Raw genomic sequence first — 15,352 nt, forward strand, 5'->3', positions numbered from 1 at the left:
CCCAGGCGGGTCTCGAACCCGCGGGCTCAAGCAATCCACTCACCTCAGCCTCCCAAAGGCATGGGATTACAGGCTGAGCCACCGAGCCGGCTGAAAGTCTTTTTTTCTTAATGGTATTATGTACTGAAAGGAAGTGAAGTTGAAAGGCAAAATGTATTTAAATGTGGTTAGCATTGGTGTGTGTACTCTACTGAAAAATAAACTGCAATTTCGCTTGGAATTGCAATCTCTGCTATAAAGGAAAATGTGCCTTTTGAAAGAGATCGTGTATTCGATTTAATGTGGCACTCATTTAAAAATTCAAGTATCTGAATTTTAACTACTTTTAGGTTACTTAACTTTCCTAGTATTTCAATTCCCTACTAGTAAATCAAGGAGGGTAACACTTTTGTCTCTTGAAAATATTGTAAAGACACTTTTTTCCTTCTCAACTTAATATAAAATGTTCTAAGAAAGTATCATATTTTTGTTGTTTAAAAAAATATGCAAGAAGTTATTACTTGCTTATTCTTTTTAAAGTGCATATCAATTATTTAACCTAGTTGGAATATTTCTGTTCCCATTACAGGTGTCTAATTCATTCCTTTTCCATTTTGTGTTTTTCCTGTTTGCCAAACCAGCCATATGTCCCCTACGTAGTATTTGAAACCCAACACTGAATTGCCGTCTCAGGAAGTGTATGCTGTGTACAACGCTTTTGTGGCTATATGTAGGAACCGGACTCTGACTTATGGAAAGTTCCTTAGGTTTACTTTAATTTTCCTTTTATTTTCCTTGACAGTAAAATTTTCTGGAGGATACAATCAAGATAGTGTATTATTAGAAATAACATTAATAGAAGTTTGGTCATAAATGATAATAGTCATAATATAAGGATCTCTCTTGCCAAGGCATTCCACACAGAGAGATAACAGCACAATAAATAGATATTCTTATTTGTCACACAACAAATAAAACAAAATTGCAGTAACAAAAATGTGACTTTATAAATGTTCTTTTACTAAAAATAAAAGCAAAAATACGAGATCATGCACTGAAGACAAGAGCTAAAAGTGAATAGTTACAGCATAAAACATTGCAAAAGATAAAAGTATTCAAGTATTGAGACAGAAAGGGGAAAATATTCAAATAGAATGGTTTCAGAATAAATCAATTATATTTACTACCCTAGGAGGGACACTGACACAACTGTCTTTGTCCATTAATACTTGATGCTGTCAGAATACATGCTACTATCCATTTGAGGGACAGATTCCATTTCCTTGGAGCATAATTCATATTACAAAGATGGAGTGAAATGTATTGTTTACCTTAATTATAAGTAGACCATAATACTACAGAAGAAATATTCTCAGGAACAGTCTAGTGTGATGGTCAGAAACAGCAGGAATCTGGGAGTCAGAAAACATTGACTTTAGATGTGTTTCCATCACTGTCTATGAAAAATTCATTTGAGATAGTCATCTCATAAATATCCTTTGAGATACTTCTCAGTCCAGAAATAAAATTCCACTTCATGTTTCGATTTTGCTTTAAGAGTTGAACCACTGGAGCTAGTAGAGAGCAGTGAAAATAATAATAAAATAGCTTAACATTTTTAACAATGCCTAATTTTTAAAGCATTATTGAAAAAAGTTGGATCATTTAATACAATTAAGAATTGTATAATGCTTTAGTGGGGTTTCTCCTACAGCATAGCAACCCTTCCTCAGCATAACTAATCTAAGCAGTGCCTTTACACATGACAATTGAATAGTATATCAGATTTGAACATGGCTAGTTTCTACATGATTAGGAAAAACATGTTCGTCATGGGAGTAAAAAAATAAAATTTGTTTGTTAAATTACACATAAATATAAGGTACAAATGTATTTTTAAAATACAGATTAAAATAATCACACTTGCATTGTGTACATACGAAAATACAGTATTTAATATTCAATATACACAGACACATTTATGATAAATGCAACTATTTGGCAACGCCAGCTCTTTCAGGCTTTTTTTTTTTCTGTCCCTCATTTCCATACATATGGAAACCACACTGCTTTGCTAAAATCTCCTAGCTCTGGCGGACATCTTGAAGCAATTTGTTGATCTCAGCCACTAGCTCACTGGCATCCATGAGTTCGTGTTTCCCATCATTGAGGTGGTTGAGCACATTGTCAAAATCATCTTCTTCATAATTTTCAGGGATCTCTTCCATGGCAGGCAGCCATTTGGAAGAAGGCTGCACACTGGAGTGAGTTCCAAGTGGGGGCCCAGAGCTGCTATTGGTGGGGTTTTGGAAATGTGTACTGGCTGCCCAGGCTGCCACCCCTTGTGGGTATCCCACAGTTTTGGCTGGCAAGGATCCCTTCCGGCGCTCCAGGGAGTTGGACCGATCCACCTCAGTGCACTCAGAATAGGTGTCCAGGGATGAGGGCAAAAGGCGCTGGAACACACTGCTCATTTCTGAGAGCAGAGAGGAAGTGCTGGTGTCCCCAGTGTCCTCATCATTTGGGGAGTCCTTCCCAAAGGTGGAAAAACTCTTCTTTTTCTCACCAGAATCTGCAGGCTGGGTGTCATCCTCAAGACCCTGATGGGAATGCTGCTGCTGAGGCTGTGACGGGAATTCTTCTCCTGGAATGAACATATTGCTTCTATAATCAGAGGATGGGGAGGGCAGCGGTGGCATCCAGCACTGGTCAGAATGACCTAGGACTCTGCACTCCTCCGTGCAAAGCCTCATAGCTGCACTCGAGGAAAACAATGGGGACTCATTATTATACTTAGCATACTCAAAGGATGCAAACAACCTGATTTCATTATTTAAAAAATAAAAGGAGACAGTTTTAAATTATTTCCATGATGCTAACTCATTATTATACATGTAAGCTGGACTACAAATTATGGCTTTCATGTGAATCTTCAGGAGTAAGAAAAGAAGGGTTATCACCCATGAACTTCTCAGGAATATTGTGCTGCTCAAATACTGAAAAGAAAACAGGTGGATGACTTACACATGAAACAGGTGGATAACTTACACATGTGAGTGTTAAATGCTGAATGTAAATTCTAAAAATTAGACCTGTAAGGTAAAACCTATGACTTTAGAGTGCCAACAGACAATTCTTTCTTTTGTCTATTTCTTTTATTTTTGTTTTTTTTTTTTTTAGAGACAGGGTCTCACTGTGTTGCCCAGACTGGAGTGCAGTGGCTATTCACATGTGCAATCCCACTACTGATCAGCACCGTAGTTTTGACCTGCTCCGTTTCTGACCTGGGCCGGTTCACCCCTCCTTAGGCAGCCTGGTGGTCCCCCGCTCCAAGGAGGTCACCATACTGATGCCAAACTAATTGCGGACAACCAATCGGCATAGCTCACTGGAGCCCGGAACTCCTGGACTAAGTGATCCTCCAGCCTCAGCCTCCCTGGTAGCTGGGACTACAGGCGTGCGCCATCACGCCCAGCAGACAATCCTTGAAGAATAAACGCCTGTGTAACTTTCTCAATACTGAGAACTAACTGAACTACTTTAGTTTTTGATGGAGACATTGAGAAAATAAGCGCTATCAGGTAATTATACGTAGTAATCTATCTTAATGGCCTTAGAAATTATTTATAGACTTCTAACTTAAAATAGCAGTGAAAAGCATCCACCGTACTGGACATCTGCAGTTACCCTGCTAAGAAGTCTTCTTTCAAGGCCAGGCTCGGTGGCTCAGCTTGTAATCCCAGCGCTTTGGGAGGCCGAGGACAGTGGATTGCCTGAGCCCTCGGGTTCGAGACCCGCCCAGGCAACTCGGCAAGACCTCGTCTCTACAATAAATCAAAAATTAGCCGGGCGTGACAGCGCGCGCCTATAGTTCCAGCTGCTAGGAAGGCTGAGTCGGAAGGATCGCCGGAGCCCAGTAGGGCGAGGCTACGGTGGCCAGGAGCTGCACTCCAGTCTGGGTGACAGAGTGAGACTCCAACTCAAAAACAAAAACCAAAAAACATGAAAAATCCATTCCTTAATTCTTCCGGATGCTCTGATGTCCCATTGGAATGTGAGTGGCCACACTCAGGCAAAAATAAGAAGGTATGAGAAAAGCAGAAAAGTAAAGAGGAAAAAAAATCTCTAAATTTGGCAAAAACAGTAATGAAACTGCACAACAATGAGGAAATGCAAAGACATAAAATATGCCACAAGCCACTGACTTATCCCAGTGAAAACTACATCTCTTCAGCATCATGATTTCATCTTAGAGCAAATAAAACATAGAAAAGACAAAATAATTCCCTTATAGTTGAAAGAAAAAGTTGGTATCAGTTATACCTGTGTATTCAGAACTAATTTTGTAGATCTGTCTACTTTAGAAAGAGCTCTCTTCCTCCCAAATTATTGCTAAAAGAGTAACTCTGGAAGAAAGCCAGCTGTCTCCTCAGGGGAAGCAAGTTTTGTCAGTTTCATTCATCATGGCATGCCCATCACCTAGTAAAGTCTGCATGGAGTAGGTATCCACTACATATTTTCAGAATAAAACTTGAAGAAAGTAATGTGCACTTTCAGAAAAAAAGAAATAGTGGTTTTCGTTTTAAAGTATAGAAGTCACTGCTCTTCAATTTTTGAAACCTCGTGGTAATTCTGTTTAAGAAGTCCAAATATAGACCTCAATTTTTAATCAAAAAGGGGATCAAATATTGTCAGTGAGGGGAAAAAAAGCTGAATTGCTAGGAAGGTTGAAAATATAAAGGAAGTAGGAAAAATGCAGAGAAACGTGAAACATCAATTCCATGTAACTCAAGGTAAGGAAAGAAGGTAATCATGGAGAACCACTAGACAATTTTGCAATGAAGAAAGGTTAAATTTAAATCGGGGCTGGGCTCGGTGGCTCAGCCTGTAATCTCAGCGCTTTGGAAGGCCGAGGTGAGTGGATTGCCTGAGCCTGCGGGTTCGAGACCCGCCTGGGCAACTTGGAGAGACCTCATCTCTACAGTAAATCAAAAAAATTAGCCAGGTGTGGTAGCGCGCACCTGTAGTGCCAGCTACTTGAAAGGCTGAGGCGGAAGGATCTCCAGAGACCAGCAGGTCGAGGCTGCAGTGGCCAGGAGTGGCCACTGCACTCCAGTCTGGGTGACAGAGTGAGACTCCAACTCAAAAAAAAAAAAAAAAAAAAAATTAAATCAGCAAGGATGATTACGAATAAAAACTTGCTTAAGATAGTCTGACTTAACACATTATTATAACTTGAAAATATTTACCAACTTTCTGGTTTTTCTTTCATTATTTGGTGTGGACAAAACTAAAAGTAGTTGCAAGTCTTTGAAATGCTTTAATAGCAATGAGGTTTTCTCAGCAGCGAAATAACTATCATAGTGGTAATGATTTTTTTCCTCCCTTCTTCATTCCCTGAATTTCTGAAAATGGAACTGAGACTTGTCTCTGCTGTCTTACTCACATCCTGTCAGAAGGAAGAAGAATAGACCTGCTGACACCTCTTCATTTGTTTTCTGGCCTTTGACTGTAGTCTTAAGCTTGGGAAGGACTTATTTGTTTAATTGATTGTTTGGCTGGCTTTGCTTTAATGCTTAATGACGGAGGGCAGGAAGAAGAAAAAATTACATGGGCTTCTAAGAATGCTGAACGTGACCCAGTCTTCTAGACACCTGAATATAATGAACATGTAACCAACAATACAATGGAACAACACAATCGAGGTAGCTAACACAATTTGAAAGGTAGGGCTCAAAAATAATTCTGGTCATAGGAATTTTAAAACAGCGAGTGCTATTTACAACTTCATCCCAATAAATAAGTGAAACTTTAATTACAAAATAATAAATTAACTTAAGAGAGAGAAATATAATAAGAAAAACTGATTTTGAAAAGTCTAATGGGCTGGGCTCGGCGGTTCAGGCTGTAATCCCAGCACTTTGGGGGGCCGAGGCGAGAGGATTGTTTGAGCCTGCGGGTTCGAGACCCACCTGGGCAACTGGGCGAGACCTCGTCTCTACAAGAAAACAAAAATTAGCCGGGCATGGTAGCTCGCACCTGTAGTTCTGGTTACTTGAAAGGCTGAGGCAGAAGGATCACCGGAGCCCAGCAGGTCGAGACTGCGGTGGCCGGGAGCGTGCCACTGCCCTCCGGCCTGTGACGGAGCGAGACTCCAATACAAAAAGGAAAAAGAAAAAGAAAAAACTAGTGGAGAGAAGTAAGGCAAAAAATAGAATAGGACAGAATAGTAGTGCAGAAGAGGGCATTTCTTGCAACTTCATTGATTCTTTTCAACCTTGTCCCTAGGGACTTGACTGTATGGAAACATTCTCAGTGGGTAAATCATTCAGTGCTGTGAATGTTCCACGCTGCATCCCAGGGACCAGGATTTGCTTGCTGGCTAGTAGTGCAAGTGGTTAATCTTTCTGTCCCTTGCAGAAAGCTGTGCTAGGTGGTTGAGCCTCCTCTAGGGAGTGAGAACTTGGTGGGAGCAGAGGAATCGTCTTTCCCACTAGATGTCTATGAATTTTGTCACAGTACTGTCCCTTATAGGTCGGTGGGGCAAGAAGCAGAACACAGAATATTTTCTAAAAGCATAAGCAAAAACAAAAAATGTGTGTCGCTTCTAAGTCATTAGTCATTAGGTGATTAAATCAGTTGTACACTAACAGCCTGCCATATATGAAGTGCAAAGACAGTACTCAGCCCTCAAAAGGTTTAAGATCTAGCTCTGAGTCAAGTGCATCAAATGAGGTCATATACGCCTGTTAAAGTGTCAAACTAGATAATGCTGAGAACATGTCAAGGAAAAAAAAAATGAGGCCGGGCAGGGTAACATGTGCCTGTTATCTCAGCATGTGGGGAGGCTGAGGCGGGAGGATAGCTTGAGACCAGGAGTTCAAGACCAGTCTGGGCAACATAGTGAGATCTTGTCTTTAGAAAATAAAAAAGTTAGTCAGGTATGGTGGCAAGAACCTTAGCTACTTGGGAGGCTGAGGCAGGTGGATCGCTTGAGCCCAGGTGTTTTGAGGCTGCAGTGAGGTGTAATCACACCACTGAACTCCAGCCTGGATGACAGAGTGAGACCCTGTGTGAAAGGAGAAAAAGGAAGGAAGGAAGGAAGGATGAAGAAAAAAGAGTCTAAGTGGAAACTTAAGAAAAGAAAAAGCCTCGAGACCCGCCTGGGCAACTTGGCGAGACCTCACAATAAATCAAAAATTAGCCGGGCGTGGTAGTGCATGCCTGTAGTTCCAGCTACTTGGAAGGCTGAGGCGGAAGGATCGCTGGAGCCCAGAAAGTCGAGGCTGCAGTGGCTGGGAGTGGCCACTGCACTCCAGTCTGGGAGACAGAGTGAGACTCCAACTCAAAAAAAAAAAAAAAAGAAAGAGCCACTTAAAACAAGCTTTGAAAGATGAATGGGATCTAGATACAGAAAGTAAAGAGAAACCAGTTTTTCAGGTAGGAAGAACACCATAAGCCAAAAATCAATGTGTTAAGTGAAGAGATGCCTCTGCCTATTGCAAAAGACACAAACATGGCAATCTTGAGAATAAGCTAGGAGCGAATTTCATTGGTCCTTAAATGCCAAAATGAATAGTTTAGTTCAGTGTTGCTGGGCAACAAGAGTCAAGTACTAATTTTGAGGCAAAAAATGTAAACTAAAACGTTCTGAAAAGATTGTTCAATTTATATGAAAGAGAGACTTGACAGACAGGAGCTTCTGGAAAGTGGATATCAGCTTGTATACGGATACAGTAAACCAATCCTCGAAGAAAGGCCGGAACATAGCCAGGATACCTACCATGAGAAAGGAGAGAATATAGAACTAAAAGGAATGTTTGCAGTAAGTAATCACAGGTGACAGACTGATGAAAAGTGGAATGAACTCATAAGAAAAACAAAAATCAAAAGCTATCTATGTATCTATTTATTTATTTATTTAGAGTTGGGGGGCTCACTCTGTTGCCCAAGATGGGATGCAGTGGCATGGTCACTGCTCACCACAGCCTTGACCTGCTGGGCTCAGGTGGTCCTTCAGGCTCAGCCTACAGTGTAGCTGTCATGTCTGGCTAATTTCCATAATTTTTTAATGTTTGTTTTGAGATCTTGCTATGTTACCCGGGTTGATCTGGAACTCTGAGCTCAAGCAATCCTCCCAACTTGATCTCCCAAAATGCTGACATTACAGGCATGAGCCACTGTGGCCTCAAAAACCTTTGATAACTCATTCTGGGTAAGCTAACACAATGGGGAAAATGGAGATTTTGCAGGCGTAGGCTTAGTGTTAGAGTTCAAAGTTGAGTGAGTATGAAAGAATGCTGGCAAATGTGAGCCAAGAGACAAAAATGCATGCTGAGTTTACTGCTCAAAACGTAGGATATTTGTGTGGGAATTAATAGCATGAATGACCAGAAATGACCCTGTTGGCAGGCACTGCAACATAACATAATCTATATTTGTTCACAGTCTGAGGCAGAAAAACAGTTGGAATAAGACACTTAAGTCCTAAAAATATCCACACTTTGGAAACTGTGCTGATCTCTTAATGGTATTCAGATGTGGACTTACATTTTTCTCTACTTGAGATATTTCCTGGGAATGTAAGTTTACAACACACAGGTTTTACACCCTGATTCGCCTGTTCAAGTTGCCAGGATAAATAATGAACTAGTATATGGGTCAAATATCAGAATGATCCTTATAATTAAAGGCTAGTTATCTCTGTATAGATATTCAATGTGAACTTTGCAGTCTATACCACTCAAGCATAATTATGCTTTGTGGATCACTGGTGATTTCCTGGTGCTCTGCGACTCCAGGATTACTCCAACTACACTCCACGATGAGGCATATACCAACTAAGGCAGAAATGTGTCTACTGTAATACATTCTGTTGTAATACAATGTTATGCAAAACAGCTCTCCCATCACATACCTGGATTAAGTATGATCGTGTAGATGTGAAATTTATTAAGGACTGTCTATATGGTAAGTGGAGTTATTAATAACAATATAAAAATGATCCTCTAATTTCAAAAAGAAATGTGATATGGATGAAGCTTAACATCATTCACTAAAAAAGATTCACTGTTTTTTTCAGAATTTATCTGTCAACCTATTCTTTTCCCAATGTCTTTATTCCTTAACATTTGTACATCTATTATTATTATTCTTATTATTACTATTATTTGTCCCAAGTGCTAGATAACTCTATTGCCACACACTTACATAGAGGTGGTAACTTTGAAAATATAAAAAAGTGTAACGGAGGAATCTTGACTTGAAAAAAAGAAAGGCTTTTGATTAGCTATTAGAATTATACAATTTCAGAACTAAAAAGGGCTTTAGGTATCATTTAGCCTCACAGTTGGCAAGGTTATCTAAATAGGAGACACCATTCTTCATTTAACTATGCTGATAAACTTAAATTTCAATGAATGCACTTCATGTAAATGTAAAAATATACAACACAGTGTTGATTTTATGCTCATTATGTTACGGTTCTGAATAATGCAATGAAATTACATTATTCAAAATTAAGGATTAATATTCAAAATTAGGGTTCTGTCAGTATCTCAGAATCCTAGAAATTTATCCAGCTCTTTTGTTATTGAAGTAAGAATACTAAAAATGATTTTTTTAAGAAAAGTGTCTTGACCCTATACGTAGTCTACTAGATTTTCAGAGATCTCTTCAAATTGGTCTAAAGTCCATGAATTTTTTTTTTAAAAAAGACACGATGAATGACTGTGCAAACAGGCTCTTGTGTATTGCACCCCTTAAGGCCACTAGAAGTCCTTTCTATACATTCATTCTGCTGAGATGTAGTATCTATTACTGTAATAGCATAATTAACTAAGCCTCATTCAATAGCCACATAAAGGGTAGTTAAGTCTTTAAAACATAAGAACAAATGAGCCATTCAATTTATTGAAAAAATAAACAAAAACCCGTTCCTGTTACTTCACATATTCGATAGATTAGTCTAAGACGGTGGGCACTGGTTCAAGTCTTACCCTACCATATACAAACTGCCTGATTTGAGATGCATTTTCCGACCTTCATAAGTTTGAGTTTTCAAACATGAAAAATAAATATGAACACTACTGTTACTGCCACCACTCCTTCTAATTTCTGTGTCAAAACCTGGGGAAAGGTAGTACGGATACAGAACTCTACACGGGATGGGCGTCAACCCCAGGACAAAGTTGGTAATTACTTCTGCGACTCCTGTGCCCAATGTAAATACTGCCGTGGCTACTGCCCGCACTTCTACTAGAACTTATGACAGCTGGAGTTTCTATTCACAGTGGTGCTTTGGTATCCATGGGTAGTTGGTTCCAGGACTCCCATGGATACCAAAATTGGGGGATGCCTGAGTCTCTTATATAGAGCAGCATAGTATTTATTTGTAACCTACACACATCCTCCCATATACTTTAAATCATTTCTAGATTACTTATAACGCCTAATACAATATAAACGCTATGTAAATAGTTGTTATACTGTATTTATTATTACTATTATTATTATTATTTGAGTCAGAGTCTCACTCTGTCGCCCAGGCTGTGTCATGCTCACGGTCACCACAGCCTCGACCTGCTGGGCTCAGGCGAACCTTCTGCCTCAGCCTTCCAAGTAGTTGAGACTATAAGCATGCACCACCGCACCCTGCTAATTTATTTTTTATTTATTATAGAGATGAGGTCTCGCCATGTTGCCCAGGCTGATGTCAAACCCCTGGACCCAGGCAATCTTCTCACCTCTGCCTCCCAAAGTGCTGACATGACAGGCGTGAACCACTGCAACTGGCTATTTTATTATTATTTTATTGTTTTCTCCCAAATATTTTAAATCAATGGTTGGTTAAATTCGTGAAAGCAGAACCCATGGATATGGAGAGTACATTATAGTATTTATTTCTTTTGAATGTGTTTCTGTCTGAGATTCTGTCATGTTTACGTTCTAAATCTCTCTTATTCACTGTATTTAGAAAATAGAGGCATAACAGAAGTAAGATAGGTTATATAGTGCCATTCTGCTTTTCAATAATCAAGTGGCAGTTATTTAATCAACATCCGGTGAAACTCAGAAATACAGTTAGCCAAAGGAACACTTTTTTTGGTCCTAAGGGGTGATTTAGTCCTAAGTAACAGGGTGGCTGCCATGATGCAGCCAGTACTTACTCAGTCGTTTCAGAGAGTTTCTACTACACAATTAGAGGGAAGGGACTCTGAGGAAAATGTGGTTCAAAACTTAATAGCACCTCATGCATCTAACGGTGTACTTATAAGCGTTCCTGGATCCCTGCTTCTCTTCTACTGCAGTAAAATGAAATGTAGGGGGAAAAAAATAGTCATCCTATGCTTACCACCTACAAAGATGCATTCCTTCTCCTATTTTGAATGCTTCAAGTGTACCATTTCCAATGTATTTTCGTCTCTGACTTTGTGAGTTGGTTCCCATCACAGGAAATGCATCCTCCAAATTATAGTCCAGTTCACCACTATGCACCCAAACAGCCTGGCTGAATAAAAACAACCACCCAGTAATTTTGTAAAGAGTTGCTCAAGGGTGCCCTGGGGCGGTGCTGGATGAGGTAGACAGAGGATGGAAGTGGTTTGGCTTCCTAGTCTCTCCCCAGCCCTTTCTTCTTGTTCTATGAAGTTCTTTCTTAGGGAATTTAAAGAAAATAACTTTAAAGTTTTCCAGTCTCTGATCATTGCTAACAGTGTGCAAATGACAAAATATTTCAGTGTAAAGGACACAGAAGAAATATAAGCACGGGAGAAATGTTTCAAGTCGCCGTGTCGTCGTAGACCTGAAAACAAAGATTCAGCTTTCACCCCCCTCTTACCTGCTGGAATTCTTCCATCTGTGAGAAACAGGTCGCTGAATCCTTCGCCCAGCAGCCTGTCTATTGGAGAATCTCGTCCCAAATCATAGTCACTGTCTCCTGCTTCACTGTCGCCACGGCCACTGTCTTTCAGGCTAAATTTGTCCATGTCTTGGAGGGCGTATCTAGAAAGATAAAGCAGGGAACATTGTTTTCACTCGTCTGCATTTATGTTGAGGCTTAATAGGTAACCCAAGGATAATGCATACCTATAGCTCCTGGAATATTTGTTTCCTCGAAAACTTGGCCTTGGCTGGTATTGCCCCTGGTGAAGCATTGAAAGAAGCTGGGAGACCTGCTGGAAACCAAATAGACACCACTGATTGCTGGAAACAAATCCTCAGACACAAGCTTTAAGCATGGAAAAACACTCGCTTGTTATTTCACACTAAGTACCTGAACACGCTATCTCTGTTTCAGAGATTTGCATACGCCAGACTGAGGCAGACCACACAGCCAGCCACCAACTATAATTGAACTACATATCCCAGATTTGGATGAGCTTACACAACAGATTTTTCCTTTTGAAAGAGAACTAACTCCTTTTAAATAACTGACCGATTTCCTTGACAGTTCAGATCAAGTGACCAGCTGTAAGACTACATGGAAAATGCTGTAAACTATAACACTGTAGCATGTAGTTTAAAAAAAAAAGTCAGAAAATTCTCCAAAGTTGGATAGAGAGAGCATGCAGCCGACATGGGATTCTGGAGGCCTCCATTTATTTTATTTCTTCAGCAGAGACCATAACTGTGAGAATAAAGCCAGTTCCTTTACTGTTTGGCTTTCGGATTTCTTAATCTGAGAAGTACAGAGAACCTAATTAGAGGGTCCTTTGTGAGACCCACATTTATATTTAAATATTATACATACTACATGCAAGACAATGATTTAAGAAAAACTAAAAGGTGTGCATACTTGCTACATAAACACAGTGTAACTTGTACCCTGTTTAATTTGCCTAGGGTTGGTATTATTACCTATGACTGAACACATCTAAGAACTAAGAAGCACAACTTTTGAACACCAACAGCTGACGCTGTCAGTGAGCTGATGTAGTTTATGATCTTACCTCAACAGCAGGAGTGGCGTGGGTGAGTTCTAACGAGAAATTCTCTGGCACGTGGTTGGATGAGATTGTCACCAAACTGTTGAGGGACTGGTGACTATTGTGGCTCTGCCGGCTGCCCATCTGCCCTCTTTCCAAGGTGGGCGATGACGATGGAGACGATCTGTGATGAGATCTGATGGGCAGGGTGCCATTTATGGTGGGCACCAATGTGATGTCCCCTTTGTGAATCTGCCTGGATGGTCTTTTGGGGTGGTGCTGGTAAGTTGATTCTGCCACCCTGCAGTTGTAGGATCTAGTGTCTTTCTTTTCTCTGTTACACCTCGTTGCAAAGAGCACCATAATAACCAACAACACCGCACAAATTGCACCTAAGGAAATAATTATTATCATGGAGACATCCGGGGAGGCCTGGCTTACTGAAGTCATTGCTGTACTTGTCACGGTCTCTGCATATTCAAAGATCATGCATTTCAGAAGGACTTTGGTATGCAGCTGAGGACTGCCTTTGTCCTGAATGACAACTGAGAGCTCCCATTCTGTATGGGGAACAGAGTCCATGCTCACATTGGTATGGATGTCACATGTTCGTGGATCAATTATGAAGATATTCTCCTCATTACCTGCAACTATGGAGCAACTGAGTTCAGCGTTCACACCAGAGTCTCTGTCAATTGCCCTTATCCTTGTGACATGGAAGCCACTTTCAGCCCCTTTGGGGATGGCGATTTCTGCGGTATTATTACGTAGTGCAGGCCCTGTCACCACAGGGACGTTGTCATTTTCATCAATGATGGTGAGCACAACTGTGGTATTGCTTACAAGTTGCTTGGGTCTCCCCCCGTCTCTTGCTTCTACCACAAAAGTGATCTGACTCACTTCTTCATGATCAAACATTCTGAGGGCATAGATGGCTCCATTAGATGGGTCAATGGTTACATACGTAGTTATGGAATGTCCTAGGATAAAACTCTCCAAGATGGTATAGGTCACCTGTCCGTTTTCTCCCAGATCAGGATCCGTGGCTGTCACAGTGGTGATATATGCCCCCGGTGAGTTATTTTCTGAGATTACAAATTCATATCGGCTTCTCTCGAAGCGTGGTGGATTGTCATTTACATCATTGATTTGAACAGTAAAATGTTTCACCGTGGTGAGACTCGGTGTCCCCTTGTCCTCAGCAATCACAGTCAAACTGTACTCAGACCTCTTTTCTCTATCCAGCGTGGCATTGGTCTTAATTAAATAATTGTTTTCGTAAGTCTTCTGAAGTTTAAAGTGACCGTGTCCATGAAGCTTACAAACTATTTCTCCATTCAGCCCAGAATCCTTGTCCTGAACGCTGACCAAAGCAACAGGTGTGTCAACGGGATCCCCTTCCAAAACGTAAGATACTTCTTCTCTTCCAGGGGGCATGAGGTTGATGCTAATCTCAGGCTTGTTGTCATTGACATCCACTACCTTAATTATAATTTTGCAATGGGCCGGGATTGAATTCGGACCCAAATCTTGAGCCTGAACATCGATCTCGTAGGACTGGGTGATTTCGTAATCCACTGGCCGGAAAAGAGTCAGATGCCCCCGCTCTGAGTCAATTTTAAAAGTCTCTATAATTTGGGGAGACACATGACTGCTGAAGGAATACACAATTTTCCCATTGGCGCCCTCATCTGGATCCGTGGCATTCAGATCCAAGAGCAAGGTACCCACGGGGGAGTTTTCTAAGAGTTGTATGACATACGACTGCTGCTCAAAAGCAGGGCTGTTGTCATTGGAGTCCGAGATGCTGATCTTCAGCACGGACGAGCCGGACCTCTGGGGGACCCCCCTGTCGGAGGCGGTGAGCCGAAGCTCGTAGCTCGACTTCAGCTCCCGATCCAACTCCCGGACCACGATGAGTTCCGCATACTTGGCCCCGTCGGTGCGGGTCCGGACCTCGATGCTGAAGAAATCATTGGCCGAGAGAGAGTACGAGTGGAGGGAGTTCTCCCCGACATCGGGATCAAACGCGCTGTCCAGAGGGATCCGGGTGCCCACGGCCGCACTCTCGGAGATCTCGATGGGTATGAGGGCTCTGGAGAACTGGGGGGCGTTGTCGTTGATGTCCAGCACTTCCACCTCGACGTGGAAAAGCTGCAGGTGGTCCGTGGGCAGCGTGATCACGTCAAAGTCGATGGAGCAGTTCAAGTTCTTCTGGCAGAGCTGCTCCCGGTCGATCGCGGCCCCGATGCTGAGCTCGCCGGTGTCCTCGTTGAGCACGAGCAGCGGGTTCTCCCTCTGCATGACTCGAAAGCGCACGGAGGCCGGGTTGGGCAGCTTCAGCAGCACGTCGGCCACGTCCTCGGAGAGGCGCGCGACCACCGAGCCGACCCTCTGCTCCTCGTAAATCCGGTACCGCAGGCTGGTGCCCAGCACCTCGCGGCGCA

At 41.6% G+C, this 15,352-nt stretch overlaps 1 protein-coding gene across 2 annotated transcripts; it reads right to left on the reverse strand.

Annotated features, from left to right (window-relative positions):
• Positions 1–736: 736 nt before the first annotated feature.
• Positions 737–15,342, reverse strand: PCDH18 (protocadherin 18). 2 transcript variants are annotated; one of them, XM_008071067.2, is made up of 4 exons: positions 12,930–15,342; positions 12,067–12,152; positions 11,819–11,982; positions 737–2,734 (listed from the first exon to the last, which is right to left on the reverse strand). In XM_008071067.2, the coding sequence occupies exons 1-4, from the start codon at positions 15,207–15,209 to the stop codon at positions 2,064–2,066; spliced, it is 3,201 nt and encodes a 1,066-aa protein (XP_008069258.1). In that variant the 5' UTR covers positions 15,210–15,342; the 3' UTR covers positions 737–2,063. The 2 variants fall into 2 exon arrangements, with proteins under 2 accessions (XP_008069258.1, XP_008069257.1); XM_008071066.2 differs by having other exon boundaries at positions 12,067–12,155.
• Between the last annotated feature and the right edge of the window lie 10 nt (positions 15,343–15,352).

This window comes from Carlito syrichta, unplaced genomic scaffold, assembly GCF_000164805.1.
Source record: "Carlito syrichta isolate Samal-C Ts95f unplaced genomic scaffold, Tarsius_syrichta-2.0.1 Scaffold314108, whole genome shotgun sequence".
NCBI classification, from domain to species: Eukaryota; Metazoa; Chordata; class Mammalia; order Primates; family Tarsiidae; genus Carlito; species Carlito syrichta.

What these genes read in the sequence shown, in the direction of transcription:
- PCDH18 (XM_008071066.2), bottom strand. Translation starts at nt 15,209, where the DNA reads ATGCAGAGGGAGAACCCGCTGCTCGTGCTCAACGAGGACACCGGCGAG. An exon ending in AAATATTCCAGGAGCTATAG is followed by an intron (nt 11,983 to 12,066) that starts GTATGCATTATC and finishes TTATCTTTCTAG; the next exon opens with ATACGCCCTCCAAGACATGG. An exon ending in AGATGGAAGAATTCCAGCAG is followed by an intron (nt 2,735 to 11,818) that starts GTAAGAGGGGGG and finishes CCTCGAGTGCAG; the next exon opens with CTATGAGGCTTTGCACGGAG.